Source organism: Pagrus pagrus (genome assembly GCF_965226575.1).
Source record: "Pagrus pagrus genome assembly, chromosome: 6".
NCBI classification, from domain to species: Eukaryota; Metazoa; Chordata; class Actinopteri; order Spariformes; family Sparidae; genus Pagrus; species Pagrus pagrus.
In genome coordinates, this window is record NC_140190.1 from 26944968 (window position 1) to 26964993 (window position 20026).

The following is a 20026-nucleotide window of genomic DNA, read 5'->3' on the forward strand; positions in this document are numbered from 1 at the left end:
AGGTCAAGGTTAGATTGCAGTACAGTTTAGCTGCCGGCTGTGCAACCAGAGCACTAATATAGTGTTTACTACACATGTGTTTCCACATGTTAGCAGACACTCTGGGATCAGGTCTGTGTAAAAGACTACACTGTAGTAATTACTGTATTTATTCACTTGAGTAATTCTCAGGTTCCCACATAGGAATTAAACTGTAAGATTTGGAACAAGTAATTGATTTTGAGTTACATATACAATTATGTGCCCTTAATAATACTACAAACTATCCATCAATGTAACCTGGTGCCTGCAAAATCATTTGGGACTCAAAATATTGCGGCTGTAATGAGTGTGATTATGAAGCAAAGAAAGCTTATTTATACACTCACATCTGATAGCTGCCCTTAATGTGTCTGTGGAACGACTAATGTAAATGTAACGCTGCGCTTCATATTTCCAGGATATCCTGTAACCTGCCACATGCCATCCCCCTCTCTTATAGCTTTTACTATTTTTAGAACAATTAATTTATTATGATAACACAGAAAGACATGCATGTGTCTCACAGTCGGCCTGCCACTATATTATATATCCTGCTTATAGCAGAATACATAATCCTTCTTTTTATTCAGGGTGGATGGATGTTTGAACAAAACATTGAACTTTATCATTTAGAATGGCTGTTTGTTTCACACGTTGCCTGCCAACATTTTATCCTGGTGACTGGGCTGTTCAGGTAAATATCAGAAAAACAAATACCTGTAAAATAAAGTCTGAATTTTTATCTGATCTTATGATCACAGTTCTCCGATGTTGACCGTGCAGAAGTTAAACTGCAGCTGCTTAAATAGTTTGACACAGCTGATCAGTGAAACCACAGGTGGACTGTTGACCCTCTAGTCATAAGATCATGTTTCTGTTAGACTGTCAAGTCTGATGGAGAGTCTATTTTAGCAGGCAGCTAAATATACAGTATAATGTCCTGTGTGGAGATCTTTTTTATTCTCATCTTTAATCTAACATGAATAAAACATGAGCTGGTGTTTTTTTGTACTAATGTCAGACTCCCTGCGTCTACCTCTGTCTGATTTTCTCTCTCTTGGTTTCTCCTTCTCTGTCTACGTACTGTTTTATTGATGAAGGCAGTGGGGACTTTAGGGGATGCCGGTTATTTCAGCTCTACTTCCTTTGAACACACACACCCACACCCACACACACACACACACACACCCACACACACACACACCCACACCCACACCCACCCACACATTGCTGGCCTATTTTCCCAGGTCTTTTCCCTTTGGATGAGTTTGAGACTCTGTGGTCACACAGACAGATCACCGCTGAGACACAAACACACACACACAACATACATAGTGACACACAAATACACACAAAAAGGCTGACATTCATGTAGACAGATGTGTACAATAACATACACAGAGACACACACACACACACACACACACAGAAATGTACACACAGACAAGGTCACAAATTAATAGTGGAAGCGGCCCTCAGCTGTTCTAGACGCTGTTTTTTTGTTTTTTTTTCTAAATTTAAATGAAGATTAAATGTTATTTTGACACTTCTGACTTTAAAATGTGTTTAACTTTGTCATACTTACCGGACAATGAAATCGGAGTCAGAATCAGAAATTGCTTATTGTTTTCACATTCAGAAAATGTACCTTTGTGTTTTGGTGCACAACAGTCACAATACACACAGCAAGAGAAAAGAAACGAAAAAAAAGTACTGTAAAAGTTAAGACACATACATCAGTAAACTTAAAATAAAAATGCAAAATGTATCTGTACAGTGGTTAAAACCAAGATGGAAAATATGGAGTCAGCAAGCAATTGTTCACAGTATGAAGAATATGTGCAGTGTGCAAAGATGATAATATCCCAACGTATGCAGAAACGTGAATTGATATATTTGAGTTAAAATAAGAAACATTTTAGAATCAGTGGCTGTGTTTCCATCAGCTTATTTTCTTCTGCCCCTTTTCTCAAAAGATTAGCTTTACATTTGGATGGAAACCTGGCTAATGCAGCCTGTTTCTCATCTCTTGAAGTTGTGTTTTTGAGTAAATGTGCGCAATATGAATTTGTTTTTCTCTGTCTGCCTGCAGAGCGTTGTTCGACTACGACGGAAGTGCGTCCGATCTGACCACGCCCAATCAGGCCCTGCCATTTCATTTTGGGGATATCCTCCATGTAAGCAGCGCTGGAGAAGAGGAGTGGTGGCCCGCCCGCCACCTCAGCCCCCCGCCTCCAAACTGCCCTGAAGTTGGAGTCATCCCCAGCCGCAGGAGGTCAGAGTTCAAAGAGTATTTTTACAGTGTGGCATTAGCCATTTAAATTATCTGAACACTTCCTCTAACCTGCCCCATCGCACAGTTTCCTGCGGTGGAAACTGTTCCCTGCTCTCACCTCCCTGTCCATGGAGAGGTGACAGACAGATGTTGATAGGTCTCTGAGGTGGGAGGAGGAGATAATTTATTTTAAGTCTTGTTACCGTCCATGACACTGAGAGAGGAGGTGAGGAGTGACGGAAGTGATGGAGTGGAAGGTATAAAGTGAGGGCGTGTTGAAATGTGAAACAGTGAAAGAGGGATCAGAAGCAACAGGGATGAGTGGGAGTGAGCGAATGGAACATGGAGGGATGGACGTGCAGACTGTCACACAGGCTGTGGATGGTGGGGTATTAATGGACTGAGGTGTGAGATAGAGGCAGGGTGAGAGAATCTGGGTGGTGCAGTAGGGGTAATAGAATAACTGTGTTACAGCAAAAGACTTTTTCTGCTTCATCTGCTCCTCCTCCTCCTCCTCTTCCTCACCTCTGTCTTCTTGTCTCCTCATGTCTTTTGCTCCTATTCCTTCTTCTCCTCACTCTGCTGTCCTCTCCTCCTGCTCCCTTCCTTCCTCTCTTCCTCTTTCTGCTTTACTTGCACCGCCTTTCCCCCTCCTTGTTCTCTCTTCCTTTTTTGCCTCCTCCTCTGCTCCTTCTCAAGTAAATGAACCACTGTTTTTTGCTTTTAAATTACATTCTTATGATGTTATTGGAGGAAAGAAAAAAGAGGCAAAGCAGCATAAATACAACTTAATCACTGACGCTGAATCATAAATACTCTCACATGACGGTTCGTGTTGTGTCTGAAAGCCTTTCAGATCTGAGCTGCCATCAGGGATTGAAACTGAAGAATCACCTTCAGTCAGATATTTTTCCTAAAGTTGCTGCTGGTCTGTTTTCATACATTCGGAGGCTAAAAAGCTGCATAATGTAAGACCTGATCCAAAAACACATCTGGCTTGTCGGCCTAAATTATAGAACGAGGCTTCAACAGCGAAACTCATCCCTGAGTCGAGACACTGGAGATTCACCTTATTTGAAATTCTAGGGTTGAATATGATCACCAGCAGGAAATGGCCCTGCACAGGAAGTGACACGTCTAAATTTAAACTGAGCAGACAAAATTGTCTCCTTAACAGGAGAGGAGAAATGTTCTACCTCATGGCTAAAGTATTTTGGTCTGACTCTCATCTCTTTACGTCTGAATCAGAGCTCATTCAGATTATTTGACATTTACATGCTATCTGATCTCTGCTGTCAAGTTTCATTATATCTGGATATTAAAATCCATAAAATTAGATCAGCTCACCTCTCACTAATATTCAGAAATCCCACAATTCAATTATTTTATATGGACAAGATGGATCCAAAAATACTTCTGAGATAGTAGGCTTGGAAATTACTTTATGAATAAAGGGACATTATGTGATTTTTGCCTTTTTTGTATGTGAAAGGATCTGACACAGTGACTGTGAGACCAAAGTAGTTTTACAGTTTCAGGTTGTGAAATGTTTTAAGATGACGATTCAGTAATAATAATCAGTAATAATATTCAGAATGTAAATATGCTGAATTTTAGCAGGAAGCCTGTAGAAGTAAAAAGACCTGAACATCCGCTTTTTTGTCTGAAAAACTGACAAATAAACACAGATTCAAATTGAGGAAGTAAACTCAAGTCACCTTCAGTTCTTTGTATTTGCTTCTGTCGTGTCTGAATATTTGTCTTCATGTTGTTGTTCCTTTGTTTCGTATCACAGGGCAGAGAAGAAGGAGAGATCGAGGTTAAAGACGGTCAGAGTGACAAGGTCTCAGGACAGATCGGTGAGTAGCATCCAGATTTACAAACCTTTCAGTGAGGTCCTGGTCCTAATTTTTCATCCGTAACATAATGATTAAAGATTGCTGCTGAAAAATAGCCTCAGGTTAATATGGGTGAAGTTAATGAAAGTGTTGAACCGTGGTGAGACAGCCAAGGGGTGAACACTCTCTCCTGCAATAACCATAATGCACTGACTCGAAACACATTCTCAAGACACTTGTAACAATGGAAAACATAAATACCATATGAAAGTCTTGATAACAGATTTCCTGTGAGCCTCAGCTCTCAGATGAGAACTTGAATGTGTTGAAGTAGGTGCATAAGAGGTTTGACATTGTGTTGTTTGCAGAGGAAAGTGTTTTTTCACCTGTCAGCCCAGTTATATATAACTGGGCTGGTAATAAAATCAGAATAGAAACAATAAAGATGTTAAACCCTTTTGGCTATATTGCTTCTATGTCTTTCATTTAGAGTAGCGGGAAGAAACTGTCTAAAATATACATTTAGATGTTTATTTTAGTTCAGAGTTAGTTAAAACTTTTACTGTGTTTTTTGTCTTCCCCATTTTTTGTCAAACAAACATGGAATTTCACAATACAGTTTTATAAAAACAGTCTCAAAGTGTCTTTCAAGTTTTACGTCTATCTATATCATGAAGGTTTTTATACCAGGGTTTTTCATTTATCATTGATATCCTGATTTACGTATCAGTTTATTCTTGAGAACATGGCAAGCAAAACTTTCTACGGCTGTTGATTATTTTCGGATTTATCGATTTTTACAAAACGTGATGTCAACAAAATGAAACGAGAATTTTGAACCTGACTTCATCCAATATTCAGATTTTGTTTCTGGAAATGTATGTAAATTAGTAAATATTTCTTTAGATAATGCTTCATTTGCATATTTAAACATAACATTTCAGAAAACTTTTAATACAAAAACTAATTGTTTTAATGTAAGTAATCAGGTGAAGTTTCATGGTGATATCAGATGAGAGGTGATGAGATATGCAGATCTAAAAGCAAGTCAAAGTAAATGAAGGGAATCGCAAACATATGTTTGAGTTGAGTCTCTTGGTAGTTTGTTTCAGAAACACCCAGTTCATCAGATAAACAGTTGTTAAATTACCTTCATCACGTTCTGTCCTGTTCAGATAAATAGGAAATATTTTATTATGATTATAGACAGAGATTAAAAGCCTCTTCAAAATATTGTTTTATTTTAGAGCGACCTAGAGATAAAGGTACATTGATAATTGTTACTGCTGCACTGATGATTAGATGGTTATTCCTCCTTTTTGTTGCATAAGTCAGCCAGTCAGTCAGTAGAATCTTTGTTGACAAGGAAATATCACAAATACTGTCTAAACAAAATATGTCACAAAAACATCCCTAACTATGCTTTGGTCTATAAAAAGCATTTCATTTTCTAAATTGACTGAAGTTGACAAAGAATTTCTATGAGTTGCCTTAAAATGTAATTTGGTATTAACAGCCACACAAACTGTTACTAGGAAAAAGTGTGGTCAGGTTAACTATTAACGAGGACTAATTAAAATCCCACAAAGCAGCTTTTAGTTACTTGAATTTGGAAAGGTTCAGTCTGAGTTCAGAGGCGCGGCGGCGACGTGACTTTAATCACACTTCACACACAGTGTGATGATGAGAGCTGACACACGAGTCTAACACAGGCTATTGATATCACTGTGTTGTCGGCTCGCTCTCTGTTTTCCTCGCACCGTGTGAATCAGCAAGTCTGCAATCAGCGACTCTGCACGCTGACGAGCTGATAATTAAAAACGATCACACACACGCGCTGTATCCCCTGGCTCCATGCTTTGAGAAAGACTGCAAATTAGTCCTGCTCACTCATACTGTGTGTGTGTGTGTGTGTGTGTGTGTGTGTGTGTGTGTGTGTGTGTGTGTGTGGAGGAGCTTTCAAATGCTGATTTCAGTCAAGATACTGTTGTGATCATCTTCTGTTTGATGATTAATGCCCCCCCTCTCTCTCTGTCTCCGCAGGATCAGGATGATAAAGGTAGGTAATCTCTCCATCAGTGACACCTACTGGTCAGTATATGTAACTTCAGCTCCTGAGCAATCATACCTTTCACATCCAACCTTATCTTATCTCTAATAACCTTCAAACTCGCCCTCCTCCTCCTCCCTCCTGCTCTTGGATGGAGGAGGAGGAGGAACATGACGGAGAAGGAGGAAGAGGCTGTATTGAAATGGAGAGTAAAGTTTTTTACTGACAGCTTATTCCAGCTTCCATCATAAACATTCAAAGGGTTAGTGACTGGGAAAAAACTCTGCAGTAGTACACAAAACTACTCAGTTCAGTGGTGAGAGAAGTATTCAGATCTTTCACTGGCATAGAACCACAATTTAAAAATACTTTGTCACAAGTAAAAGTGCTGGAAAGTAATTAGGTATTATCAGCAACATGTATTTAAAGTATCTACAATTAAAGTACCCACTAATTGTACACGTTTTATGTACTGTTGTGTGACTTAGCTGACTTTATAACAATGACTTTTACTTTATATTGTCATTGTAGGTTTTTAAAATCTTATTTGCAAATAATCTAATGCATACAATGTACAATACTTTTCTCTAAGATGTAGTGAAGTTGAAATATACCATAGCATAAGATTAAAATACTCAAGTACTGCACTTAAGTACAGTATCTGAATAACTTCATTACTTCCACTACTGAGAATGTTTGTGTTCTTTCTGGGAAGTTGAGCTCATCATCTTATTTCAACATTGCTTCATTCACAGTGACCACATCCACACAGGCCTGTTTTCATGCTGGAAATACAGTATAATGACATCACATTTTACCTGAGGATGTAAGAAAGTATTGAAATATAAACAGCACAAAAGCTGCTTTTGTGGTATTTTATTAAACATGATTTTTCATTGAGACTTTATTTAATAAAATTCTTAACCTGATGAATTGTAATGCTGTTAACGACTCCCTGTAATGCACATGAAGTCCAGTTCACCAGTAATGAGCAACAGCACACAGATATATGATGTCTTTTGTGGCTGTGGAGGAGCTTTGTGAGGTCTAAGACCTCAAGTTTTTGATAGAACGCCTACAAATACTGTACAAATACTGAGTTTAAAAGAAGTGAGCATGTAGGAGGCAGGTGGTCCAATAAAAGACGCCATTAAGTTGCTTCCTTTTTGACCGTTCTGTCTTATAATCTGCCTCCCAACTTTATGGAGGTGTCATAACAACTCACTGGAGTTCCTCTTTAAAATGTATTCCTTACCACGCCAGAAAAAGTTCTTTCTTTCCTTCTTTTTTAGAAGATTCGTCTGGACTTTGTTGCACCTTTTCGAATGTATTATTTTTTAATTGAAATGTTATGTTGTCTTTTAGAGGCATTAATGTTTAGGTGTCCACATACTTATACTCCTGCTCACCTGCAGCTGATAATCTAATACAGACTATTGTGTGGCAGATGGTTTCTGTTATAAAAGAATGTGTGTAATACAAAGAATGCCAGTTTGTGTGTGTTTGTCTTTATATGTGTTATTATATGTGTGTATGAGTGTGTGTGTTGCTGACTCTGACCTGTCTTGTCCTTCCAGAGCTGGTAACCTCTGGCACCAGCGATAGTGAGAGTTGTTCCTGTAAGTCTAGACCCTCTTTCTTTCTTTCTGTCTTTCTTTCTTTCTTTCTTTCTTTCTTTGTCTTTCTCTCTTTCTTTCTTTCTTTCTTTCTTTCTTTCTTTCTTTCTTTCTTTCTTTCTTTCTGTCTTTCTCTCTCTTTCTTTCTTTCTTTCTTTCTGTCTTTCTCTCTCTCTCTCTTTCTTTCTTTCTTTCTTTCTTTCTGTCTTTGTCTCTCTTTCTCTCTCTCTCTCTTTCTGTCTTTCTTTCTTTCTTTCTTTCTTTCTGTCTTTCTTTTGTTCAGTTTGTGTTTTATTTTCAAACCTCAGCCTCTTCATGTTGCTGTTGGTTTGTATGTTTCTCTGTGTGTGCTTGTCACTGTGTTAAATATACATGCACAAGTGTAGTTGTTGTGATTATTGTGTTCTTATGTGCATGTGAGTGTTTATGTCTGTCTGTTTTTGTGTGTGTTTGTGTGTGTGCAAGTGACCTTTCTCTGCTTCTCCAGCTTGTCCAGAGCTGTTGGAGAAGTTTAGTCCAAAAGTAGAAAAGGGTAAGAGTGTGTTTGGTTTTCAGACTAATCCCGTCCTCTGTGCCTCTAAATGTGTCCTTCATCTCTGTTTGTCCCATCAGCTGGCCAGGAGGAGACTCTCCTCACCTACCAACCTGTCATGCAGCAGGAAGGTCGGTGCTCAACTTTACATCATTGTTTTATTTTAATTTCCAAATGTTTATTTGTTTTTTATATGACTTAGTCTTGCATTGTACGACTCAACTTACTGTCTTTGTGTGTGTTACCCTGGTTCTCTTTGTTGTGTACAGTTAATTACACACGGCCAGTCATCGTGCTCGGACCAATGAAAGATCGAGTCAACGATGACCTCATCTCCGAGTTCCCTGACAAGTTTGGCTCCTGCGTCCCACGTGAGTGTCATAACTTTGTGATGAATTCCAGCAGTGACCTCTAAAGTAATGGACCTTTAGAGACAGTTTATATCATGTTTATACTGTAATGCTGTAATGAAAGCTGACTTTGTCCTGTACCTCTCAGCACATTTTTATGAACCTTTATGATGTTGGTGTACAGGCAAGGCAAGTTTATTTGTATAGCACAATTCAGGAACAAGACAATTCAAAGTTGAAAATTGCATTTAAAAGACATTAAAAACAAGTAGGAAGACATCAGGAAACACAACATTAAAGTAACAAAAGTTAAAAATTGAAAAATAAGCTGAAATAGAAAAGGTTTAATAAACAGAAGGCAACAAAAGTTACAGTGCAGTTCATGATATTGATCAAAGCCTTAAAACTGCTTCAATAAAAGGCAGCAGCAAACAAAAAGGCTGAAAGGAACAGAGAATGGAGACAGACAGTGTCTGAACTTCTATCATACTTTTACCATTTGTCATTGTTCCCACACAGTCTGAAGAGATGACTCACTTGACAGGCAGCCTGAAAATGAATGCTTTAAAACTGTAATAAAAAAAAGTAAACAGATATTTTTTTAATCATGTTTTTTATAGGGAAAGTATATAACATGTAGAAATCCTATTCAAAACAAATAAGGGGCAACATATCACTCGAGTAACTGCTAACTGCTGTTAGCTAGTTAGCTCATTAAGCAGCTGCGTAGCTGCAGTCCAAACTGGGAACTTGGCTGGGTCTACCTGGTTAGCATGCTAACTTCAGTAGATATCTCTGCAACACAATGCATAGATGTCATACTGTCAAAACTGTTATTTCTTCACATTTTGGTGATATTTTAGTTATCTTTTGATTGTTTTCAACTTAAACCTTACGCATTGCACCTTTAAAGCTTTTTTATGAACAACTGTCCGTCCTGTTCATCTGCTTTTATGTAAAGACAAGCAACTTGAAATATAATAAAACAGAAAATGCTAAATTAGTAACACAATAAAAATGCAATAAAAACCTAATGGGAGTGACCATCATCACACATATATATGATTATATCTGTTCTTACTCAATAATACTTAACGCGTGTAAAAACTTTGATCCTCAGACACAACGCGGCCACGGCGAGACTACGAGGTGGACGGCAGAGATTACCACTTCATGTCCTCCAGAGAGCTCATGGAGCGAGAGATCCAGGAGCACAAGTTCATAGAGGCTGGGCAGTACAACAACCATCTGTATGGAACCAGCATACAGTCTGTCAAAGAAGTCGCAGAGAAGGTGAGTTCAAAGAGAGACTGTCAGGAGGGAGGAGGCACAATACGAAGGAAACAGAAAACAAACCTGTGTGTCTCTCCCAGGGTAAACACTGTATTCTGGATGTATCAGGGAACGCCATAAAGCGTCTCCAGTTGGCAGGCCTCCATCCCATCGCTATCTTCATTAGACCACGCAATGTCGACAACATCCTGTAAGTGACCTAAATATCAACCACAGCACCATAACATATACACGTATACATACACAACATCCTGTATCTCACCACTAGGTCCATTAAGAAGCTTGTGTAAAGCTTTCTGCTTTATCACATGTTCCTGCAGTTCCGGTGTAGTAAAAGTGAATTATCATCCTGTCACTCGACAACTGTTGAACTCACAATAAGATTGAAGTGTTTAATGTAAAAGATGTTCTGTATTCTGATGCTCGTTCTGTACCTTGATATTGTAACTCTCGTCCGTGTCTCCAGAGAGATGAACAAGCGTTTCACTGAGGAGCAGGCGAGGAAGACCTTCGACAGAGCTGTCAAACTGGAGCAGGAGTTCACAGAGTATTTCACTGGTTAGTTACTTCCACACAAACACAAGCTGCTACTCATTTCCCACATGCACCTGAACACATTATTGTTCTGTAAAAAAAGAAGAGACAATCTGAGGATTTAAAGGCTCAGGACAGAGAAAGAGTTCAGGAAATAGTCAGATGTTTTGACATCTGACTATTTCCTGGTCAATATGCTTTTTCACTGTGTTTCTGAAAGTTGGATGAGATGATTGATACAGCTCACTTATGTACATGTTGAATGATCATGTGACATAACTGGAAGCTCCAGAACAGAATGGAGCTTTTAATGAGATTATTTTGTCAGCGCGATGTATCTTGTCTGTGTGAATTTTATCACACTATATCAATGCATTTTGGCTTGATTTGACGCAGCTAAGCTAATCACCTCCCAGCTGTAGCTCCATTCATAACTCACTTACATTACAATGGTATCGATCCTCTCATATAACTTTGGGTAAATTCAAACAAAAGCAGTATTATTTATGATCCTTTGCATTTACACAACCCAGATATAACGTCTGGTTCAGTCAAACATGGCTCTACTGTAGGAAGCGTGTGTGTAAAGAGCATAAATACACGAACACGCTCTCAAATACTCCGATGATGACCTTTAAAGGTTACACCTCCATTGATGGACATTTTGATTATAGTTTCATTTTGTACACACACTGTAGGGTACTGGTAATGTGTTTTTGTATACATTTGGCTTGGGTGAAAATCTTCTGGATATTAACTTCTCACCTCTTCCCTCTCTGTCCATGTGTGTCTGCAGCTGTAGTCCAGGGCTCATCTCTAGAGGAGGTGTACACGCAGGTGAAGCAGGTGATTGAGGAGCAGTCTGGTCCTTACATCTGGGTGCCCACCAAGGAGCGACTCTGAACAAACACACACATGATCACACACATCACTCTTTCAACACTTCCTACTTCTCTAATTTTCTATTATCAGCCTGCGTCCTCTCTCTCTTTCTCTCTCTCTTACACACACACATCACTACAGTCCAAACACACACACATTTACACAAGCACATAAAGTCGGATGAGGCTGGGACTATCTGGGACTGCTACTTCCTGATTTGGGAGGAGCTATAGTCTGTCCAGCAGCCTATTGGTGGATCTTCCTACAGCTTGGTTCCTTAATGTTTAAGGAGGTGGTTCAAATCAAGGCGACATGTACCATTATCTGATTTTATTTCATTATTGTTCTTCTTATTGTTGTTGTCGTTGTTGTTTTCATATTAACGAAGGGTAATGCATTCATGTATGGGTTTGTAATGATAATATTGTCACCAAGAGGCAGACTTTTGCACGCTGTAGCTTTAAGAGCATGTTTTTGGGACAAAATCTTGATCTCCTTCCCGTCTGTCTGTCCGTCCTTCCTCACGGCATCGCTCCTGTTTAGAGCTTCTCTCTCTCTCTCTTGTCTTTTTTCTATCTTTCTCTCACATCCCATCCCTCCCTCCTCCTTTTCCTCTTCAGACCTTAGCTATAAGGTAAGCCCCGGCGTTTTGGTATCAAGGGCCAAAATAAAACTATAGTACAACTACTGTTTAGAGATTTAGCAAGAAAATAACCACAAGACACGTAATTGTTGATATTTCTTGTAAGAACCAGAAATTTTAAATCAAAGCTTAAATAGAAAATTTAGATTTATTTAAACTAGATAAAGTATGGAGTACTATCCTGCAATTTTGCTCTTGAAGGGCCGTACACATATTAAAAAAAAAGGCCTCACAATAGCGTTAGAGTCCATTTGGAGGCCTGGGCTCGTATTTATCAAATATAAATATTATGCTTCATAGCCGCAAAAAAAGTTATTCACTAAAAGTAAAGGAAAGACGCATTTATCTCACATCTAACTCCTATTTACAGTGAAGTGTAGGTTTAACCTTTAACAACAGCTTCCATGTGATCCCATGATTAAGTACATGCTCAAAGTAGGAACAGCCAATCAGAGACAAGGATTTATGGAACATCTGCCCTTTTCATTGTTTTTAAGAATGATTACATTTCACAGAGTGATTTCTAGAAAAACATCAAATTTAAATTGTAATAAGTGAACATGTGAAATGAACATCAATCTAACATAACATATACAAATAGAATGAAATAATAGGAAAATGGACAAAACAGAAAAGAAACTGAAGCATGAAATAAATTCTGCTGCTAGTACACGAGGTACACCGGAGTAAACAGATAACAAGGCTCTTCAAGCCACATTTAGAAATGCAGGTAATGAAGATGCATGGAGAGTGACTGCACACAAAATCAGTGACGGCTTCATTCTTTTTGTTTGTTGAAAAAAAAAAACCTTAAATCACAAAAAAAACATTTGGGATAATGTAAGCACACAACTCAACCAAATATATTTTAAAAAAGGTTGAGTTGTTTTTAGAGATCAGAAAACATCGGTTTGATAAATACGGGCCCAGAGTCTTTGTCCCACCAGGACGTCTCTGCCTCTCCTCCTCCTCCTCTTCCTCCTCTCTGTCTCATGCCTCCATCCCGCGCCTCCTCTCCTTCACCACATTCACAGTGTGACATTAGTTGAGCACTCCGACATTAAACAGTGTATCATCTTCTTCATCAACATAATCATAATCATCAGCATCATCGTTAGAGCTTTCCTTCTTACTGTAGTTGCACTAATGAGGGCTGGTTTCTTAAAAGCATCTGGCAGAACTGATACCATCCTCGTGTTTCTGGTGTTGGGATGTGTGATACACTCACTTTTCTTTCAGCTGTCGGGGATGATTATGCTCGTTTGACAGAGGGAGTGCTTGGTTTTTGCAGTCATCTCATTTGCTGTATGTCGTGCTACTGATGGATAGTTAAAGACATCAGCGACATGTTTTTTTTCATGCTGGATTTATGAACTTTCTGCTCCAGTGTGCATAAATTACACCTAAAACTGGCACCATTTGTGACCTCAGTGCTCCATATGTTGCTCTAAATGTTGCTCCATGATACAGGCACATGGTGGACAATGAAAAGTGTTGCTGTTATCTGTTATCCAGAAAAGGGTTCTGTCTTCACTGGTATTTTTCATGATCTCACAGATGTCGACAGTCTGCTCAGAAAGACAAAATGTTTATGTCTAAATCCAACATTTTCACAGCCGTCCAGTGGACCTGCACAGAGGACTAGAAAGTACCCTAGGGAGTTTTTCGCCACTGTTTTGAGAACAAACCTTGAAATGTAGTAAATTTCCAAAACAAGGTTTTGATTTTTTCTGCTTTATAGGTGCTAAAACAAATAAGTAGCCTATCGTTGCTGGCTTTGTCAGTCATGTGACCCTCGCTTTGCACTAAGGTTCTCAGAAGTATCAATACTCAGTACCATGTATTTCTTCAGATTGTTTGCTGCTTGAAGAGAAACTAACTCGCTTCACAACAGGTCACAGAATGTGTTAACTTACACTGAACACAAAAAACTAAGTTACCTGTGTTGTACAGTATAAAGCACCTAGCCTTTTTCTCTTCAGCTGTTACACTGTCCTTTTCTTTTCATCAGGCCAATTAACACGTGGTGCTAAATATTTGTCTTAGTTTTGTAAGTGCTGTGGAGCAATGTTTTTACAAGTGGGTCCCTGTTTGTATCATGCATGAGCACGTGGACACTCACAGGCAGCATCATTAAAGGTGCAAGATGTAAGAATTTACCACCGGTTGACTTCAGAAAACATAGAGGCAGGGACCGGTCGTCACTAGCTGGTTAGCTAGTTACCTTCAGTGTCTTTGTAACACAACTATAGGCTAGCTGACATAATGTCTGAACTGTTGTTTTGAATGTTATCAACAGAAAATCTTACATATTGCATCTTTAACATCTTGCCATTACTTTTACGCTATACTGCTGACTGATCGACATTTTGGGCGAGATCAGCTGTGAATGTAACTTCTGATTGTTTACAAAAAACAAACCCTGTCACAGTCTTTGGAAATACACTGTTGAAATGTGGGTTTAGTTTTGGGCAAATATTTTAACTTTCCAGGAAGAAAGTAGACGTGTTAGATCATGAAAATACCTTTGAAGACACAATCCTCTGCTGGGTAACAGGGAAGAAATAACAATTTATCTTGTCCCTCAAAACAGCTATAATCAATATTTTTATAATAACAGTGTATCAATGACAATGTGAAAATGATGTGACAATGTGAAAGGGGTTGCTTGTATAGAGAATCTGAATCTGCAGCTCCCCTCTGCTTTGCTTTACAGCACGTTTTAGAGAATTGTTTAGCTGTCTGGCTGCAACTTCACAGTTTTCGTTCGCTCTCATAGTGAAAAAGCTCTAAAAATCCACTACTAGCTGGTGAACATAGTAGAGCATTTAGCAGGTGAAGAGCCAGATATTCCCCTCAGGAGTTGGTGGAGACCAAAGATGGAGCTAAAAGAGATTGAAGTCACAAATGATGCTATCCTGAGAGTCTAGGCTGTCAACATTTGGATTACAAAGATGCTTTTGGTAACACAGCCCTTCGATGGACCTTGTCAGCCATCCACTCCCCATCATCACCCTCAACCCCCGAGGCGACTCCTCCAAGCTGACTGGAGACCAGAGACACACAGAAGCACCATTCTGTCAACAGAGTAGCTCTTTGACCTGGATATTCAATAGTTTTGACCACACGTGTTTTGAGAGCTTTAATATTTCCTCACAGAATGTTCAGCTAAATTATTTCTTTCCATGTGTAATCCTGTAGTAAACCAGTGGTGTCGTCAGTTGACAGAACTGGACTCTCTGTGTGACTCTGGCTGTGTTAAAGCCGGGGGACCATGCCACTGTCTGTTAGAGTAAAGCACCGATGCAAAGAATCTATTACAGAGATGGATCTATATCTAACATATTATAATATTTATCCCTGCTCTAACTGCCTATTTTGGTACAAAAAAAAATAAAAGTCTTTATTGAGATTTACTCGAGGATCCCTCGACTGATGACCGGAGATGTTTTACTTTCTTTTGTGTTGTGGAATATGTATGAATGTGATATACCTGATATAATAACTGGAAACATAACTATATTTTCCTTTACTTCATCTCTACTGCAGGTTTTTAGAAGATTTAGATGTCTAATGAGGTTCCCTTTGGAAAATAAATCCAGCCTCTTGGCTAATCTGCTGACTCTAACGATTGAAAAAATACCACTTCATGAACCAAAATATAAGAAGTAGCTGTTATAACAAATCATTCTTATTCTTTTTAGCCACTTAGTACTGTAGATGTCAACTACACGTGATTTAGTATATTGGAGGATGAACATCAGTCTACAGCAGCCCCAGTGACTTTGGCTAAATGCTAACATCACCATCCTCACAGTGACAATGCTAACATGTTTAAGTTTAACACGTAGCCTGTAATGTTGACCTTGTCCACCATCTTACTTTTCCTACACATTTTTAGAGTCAAGTCATGCTAGCAACTCTGTGAGGCACAGTTGCATTGGTCAATCAGTCACTATGCTGCAGCTGGACACGAAGGCTAAAAACTTGATCTGTTACTGGACTTTCACTTTACATTAGCTACATATCACACTAGAATCACAACCAGACCGGTTTACCGGTCACTCATAGATATTAACTGACTTAACTAACTTCAGAATGTAAATCCAGCTGTTTTGTAGGTAGACTTTGCTAAAAACTCATGCAGCAGCCCTGCAATAAAGGACGTAGAGTTCATTTAAGTTCTAATGGTCAGTTATTGTTTAAACTTCATGTTTAATCCACCCTCAATGATTTCAATTGGGTGGATATAAAATAATAAAAATGCTATTATAGTTTTAGTTGAGTGTACCTAATAAACTGTGTGTCTGATTCCGCTTTCCAATGTTATTAGGTTACAATTTATACGATTGTATTGTTCAGGTGTGTGGCCACAACTTTAATTAACAAATAATAATTAATTAATTCATGTCCACAAGTCGTTTTACAATCTGTGCACAAGAGTAAAAATAACATGCTTTCAACCCCAACCCAAACACCTCATCTGAAACTATGGAGAATATACTCAGCTTGAGGCAGACTAACAGTAATACTTTGGTGTCAACACCGTCAGATACAGAAATCTAAAAGAGCAGTTACAGGAAAGAAATGACAGTAAAAAAACACATAAAAAACCTCTAGATAACATACTAGACATACATAATGACGTCACACTGTACAATAGAAAAAAAGTGCACATTTGTTTGCACCCATCATAAAATTTGCCAGAAGAATAACAGCAGTTTGAAGCCCATGGCAGTGAAACTGAAACATGCTGGCCCAGAGTCTTTTTCGAAAAACTGATTAAAAACACTCCTCAGTGGGAGGTGAGCAAGCAGGTCAGGTGCTGCTCAGCATTTCTTTGCCGGGGGGACGGGGGGCAGGACTCGGCGGGAGTTGGAGTGCACCCACGGGTGGTCAATGACGCTCTTAAGAGAGAGACGATCGGTGGGGTTGTGGCGGAGCAGCTTGGAGATCAGGTCCCGTGCGCCATCTGAGATGACTTTGGGGAACTTCAAATCCACCTGCAAACAGTAAAACAGCGTGTTCAGGAACGATCACATGTATTCCTCAGGGATGTACAACAGAGTTCCTCTTTAGATGCTGGTGAAGATTCTCAGTCATCCAGGTCATTGTGTATCTAAGAGCCATACAGAGGAAACTTGACTTGCTTGAGTTTCTTGAAAACTCAAGAAATGCGAGGTATTAAGACTGAAGATTATAAAACCTGAGGGAATATTAGATTTATCATAGATCACAATAAAAACCATTCAGGATAAGTGGATTGTGGTGAATTTCCATTATCACATCCCTAGCCAGCATAATCTTGTCATGAAATTTTCAGAGACATAAAACAACCTCCACACCCAACACCAACCTTCGTAATTCTTTTGTACGTGTCTGAGTGGCTGGCAGTTTCAAACGGGGGGTTGCCGACCAAGCATTCGTAGCAGAGGACCCCGATGCACCACAGGTCCACCTTCTCGCTGTGGGTGTGGCCCTCAATCATCTCTGGAGGGAGATAGTCCAGTGTCCCGCACATTGTACGCCGTCTGGATAGGTTCAAAACAAAGAGGTGAGCGGGGAAGGCACAGAGGAAGGAGACTCAGTTTCTGGCAGCACACAGCCGACATCCACATCATGAATCCTTAATGGCACTATGGTTCCTCACCTTAGAGAAGGTGCATGGACGGACCAACCAAAGTCAGCAATTTTCAACTCTCCACGATAGCCAAGAAGCAGATTCTCTGGCTTGATGTCACGGTGAATCACTTTCTTCTCATGGCAATACAGCAGTGCATCAGATATCTCCTCCATGTACTGGGAACATGTAAAGAGGTTGGCATTAAATCACAACAGTATTTGAACACAAAAAAAATATTCAAGATAATGAAAACAAGTGTGTAGATATAATCAGGTAAAAGCTCGGCCTATAAATAACAGCAACAAGTCTTACTGTGGCGGTCCGCTGGTCATCAAATCTTCCACATCTCTGTAGCTCCTTGTACATTTCACCACGTGGGGCGTACTCGAGCACCAAGAACACCCTCTTTTGATCATGGAAGTAATTGTAGAAACGCAAGATGTTGGGGTGCCTGATGAGAGGAGAGATCACATTTTGAGACTGCCGTTAGATGGCTTTTCTAAACCACACAAAATACATTTGAAGTCAGCGTGTACTTTCTTTTTGAGCAAGTTGAATAAATATGAAATCAAAACTTTTTCTAAAGAGAACTCAATGCAGACAAAGATGCTTAGGATCATTTATAATTATGTCTATGCACTGATGTTATTTTAGACAATAAAGTCTATTGTTAAACTGTAAAATATCCTGTTATGATGACATAGCTTTGTCACAAGTGTGTCCAGAATTAAGCCCATCAGGTGCTCCATACTCCTCAGTTTGTTTGAGGGAGGCCTCAATACATTGTGGAGATTTCGAACATGTTTTTCAGAACACTCACTTGAGATGTGACTGGATCTCAATCTCCCTTCTCAGTTGATGCTCCACGCCCTCTTTCTCCATCTGCGACTTGAACAACACCTTCAGCGCCACGATGGCTTCCACCTTCTTCACCCTCGCGAGGTAGACATTTCCAAATTTGCCCTTCCCCAACGGCCGGCCGATGTCAAAGTCATCGATGGACAGTTTCCTGACGGAGAGAATATCTCATGTTAAACTATTACTCACTTAGATGTTTGAAAGGATTACAAACAACAGAACGAGCATCAAATACAGAAACCTGGAAGTACTGAATATACTTACTTTGATGATGAGCTGACACACTCCCTCCCAGGGCCTAAAAAAAGAAGAAAGTAAAATCAATACAGGTACATTCCCTGAGGTGTCCGACTGCTGTCTGTGTGTGAGGAGGGTCACGTTACCTGTGATGGCATTTCTGTCCAGATCTACTCGTGGCTTCACCAGGACACGCTGTGGGCCTGCCAGCATGCTAGGAGTTGTGCCCTGAAGTCCAGAAGCAAAGTCACACAATCAGGAATCCATTGATATGTTGTATAACTTCCAATACAGCCAATTGTATAAGTGTGAGCAAATCTACACATCTCCCCACTAATATTACATCTTACCGTATGTAGGTAACTTCTCGGCACATAATTTTCCTTATTCTGTAAAGAAATAAATACACAGTCATCTTTAACTTACAGTAAATTGGAGCTCCTGTGTATTTTCTTAGCTTTGAGTTGTGGTTGCCATTTTAGAATGTACAGCAAGCAGGATACTTAAGTGTGTTTGTACCAGATATTACTGATATTAATACAGTCTTTCAGCTACAGTGGCTTCGCTCAAAATCCTTCATTTGAACACAGAGGTGATCAGCTGTTAAGGCTCATCTGGTTTCCTCACTGACATTACCTTTCACCTGAAGCTAACCATAGCTAACAAAAGACTATTTATCATTACTAAAAAGAACATGCTTAAAAACACACACTTTAACACCACATCGCATTTCACTTGCAGACTTGTACTTTCACATTAGCTGCAGCTGCTTCCTTTGAGTATTTTAAAACGATAAATGTTCAGTGGGCGACAGCTTGGAAAGCGTTAGGCTATTTGTTAATGGTGGTAGCCTTGACTCATTGTGGTTGTAATGCAGGGATACCTAGTTCTCCAAGTTTATATAACGCCTGCTCAGGTACATCATTTGCTGTGTATGCACGTTATATATTTCTGGTTATATTTTAACACGAGCTAACGTGGCGTTAAGTTAACTTAGTTCGGAAATGTAACGTTAGCAAAACAAACGTTAACGCCAACCTGCTAGCTAGTTAGCCGAAACCTGTTTCAACTTATAACGATATAATATACGCTTAGATGACTCGTTCGTTGCTCTCCGCTGTGACTTAGTCTTATTTTACTTTCAAACATCATAAAAACAAAACTTGCCTGCATCGTGGAGAATAACTGTGGTATTCACGTTACGGCGAAGCTAATCCGATCCGACTGTTTTGAACATCCGCCGCCGCCAACGTTTAAAAAACTACGCTTCAAAC

General features: G+C 39.4%; 2 protein-coding genes across 5 annotated transcripts in view; one reads left to right on the top strand and one right to left on the bottom strand.

Moving 5' to 3' along the window:
• Positions 1-15450, top strand: part of dlg1a (discs large MAGUK scaffold protein 1a) — a 126643-nt gene extending 111193 nt beyond the window's left edge. For 3 of the 4 annotated variants that reach the window (XM_084354520.1, XM_084354522.1, XM_084354523.1), the window contains 10 exons: positions 2114-2296; positions 4092-4155; positions 6178-6193; positions 7762-7803; positions 8413-8463; positions 8602-8703; positions 9803-9975; positions 10056-10165; positions 10442-10533; positions 11306-15450. In XM_084354520.1, the coding sequence (XP_084210646.1) occupies positions 2114-2296; positions 4092-4155; positions 6178-6193; positions 7762-7803; positions 8413-8463; positions 8602-8703; positions 9803-9975; positions 10056-10165; positions 10442-10533; positions 11306-11412 (940 nt within the window). In that variant the 3' untranslated portion in view covers positions 11413-15450. The remainder of the gene's footprint in view (positions 1-2113; positions 2297-4091; positions 4156-6177; positions 6194-7761; positions 7804-8412; positions 8464-8601; positions 8704-9802; positions 9976-10055; positions 10166-10441; positions 10534-11305) is intronic. The other variant, XM_084354521.1, reaches the window with a different exon arrangement.
• Positions 15451-16397: 947 nt separating this feature from the next.
• Positions 16398-20026, bottom strand: aurkb (aurora kinase B). The gene is made up of 9 exons (XM_084354524.1): positions 19920-20026; positions 19103-19141; positions 18899-18980; positions 18780-18813; positions 18478-18666; positions 17970-18108; positions 17685-17833; positions 17391-17565; positions 16398-17037 (listed from the first exon to the last, which is right to left on the bottom strand). The coding sequence occupies exons 1-9, from the start codon at positions 19923-19925 to the stop codon at positions 16864-16866; spliced, it is 987 nt and encodes a 328-aa protein (XP_084210650.1). The 5' UTR covers positions 19926-20026; the 3' UTR covers positions 16398-16863.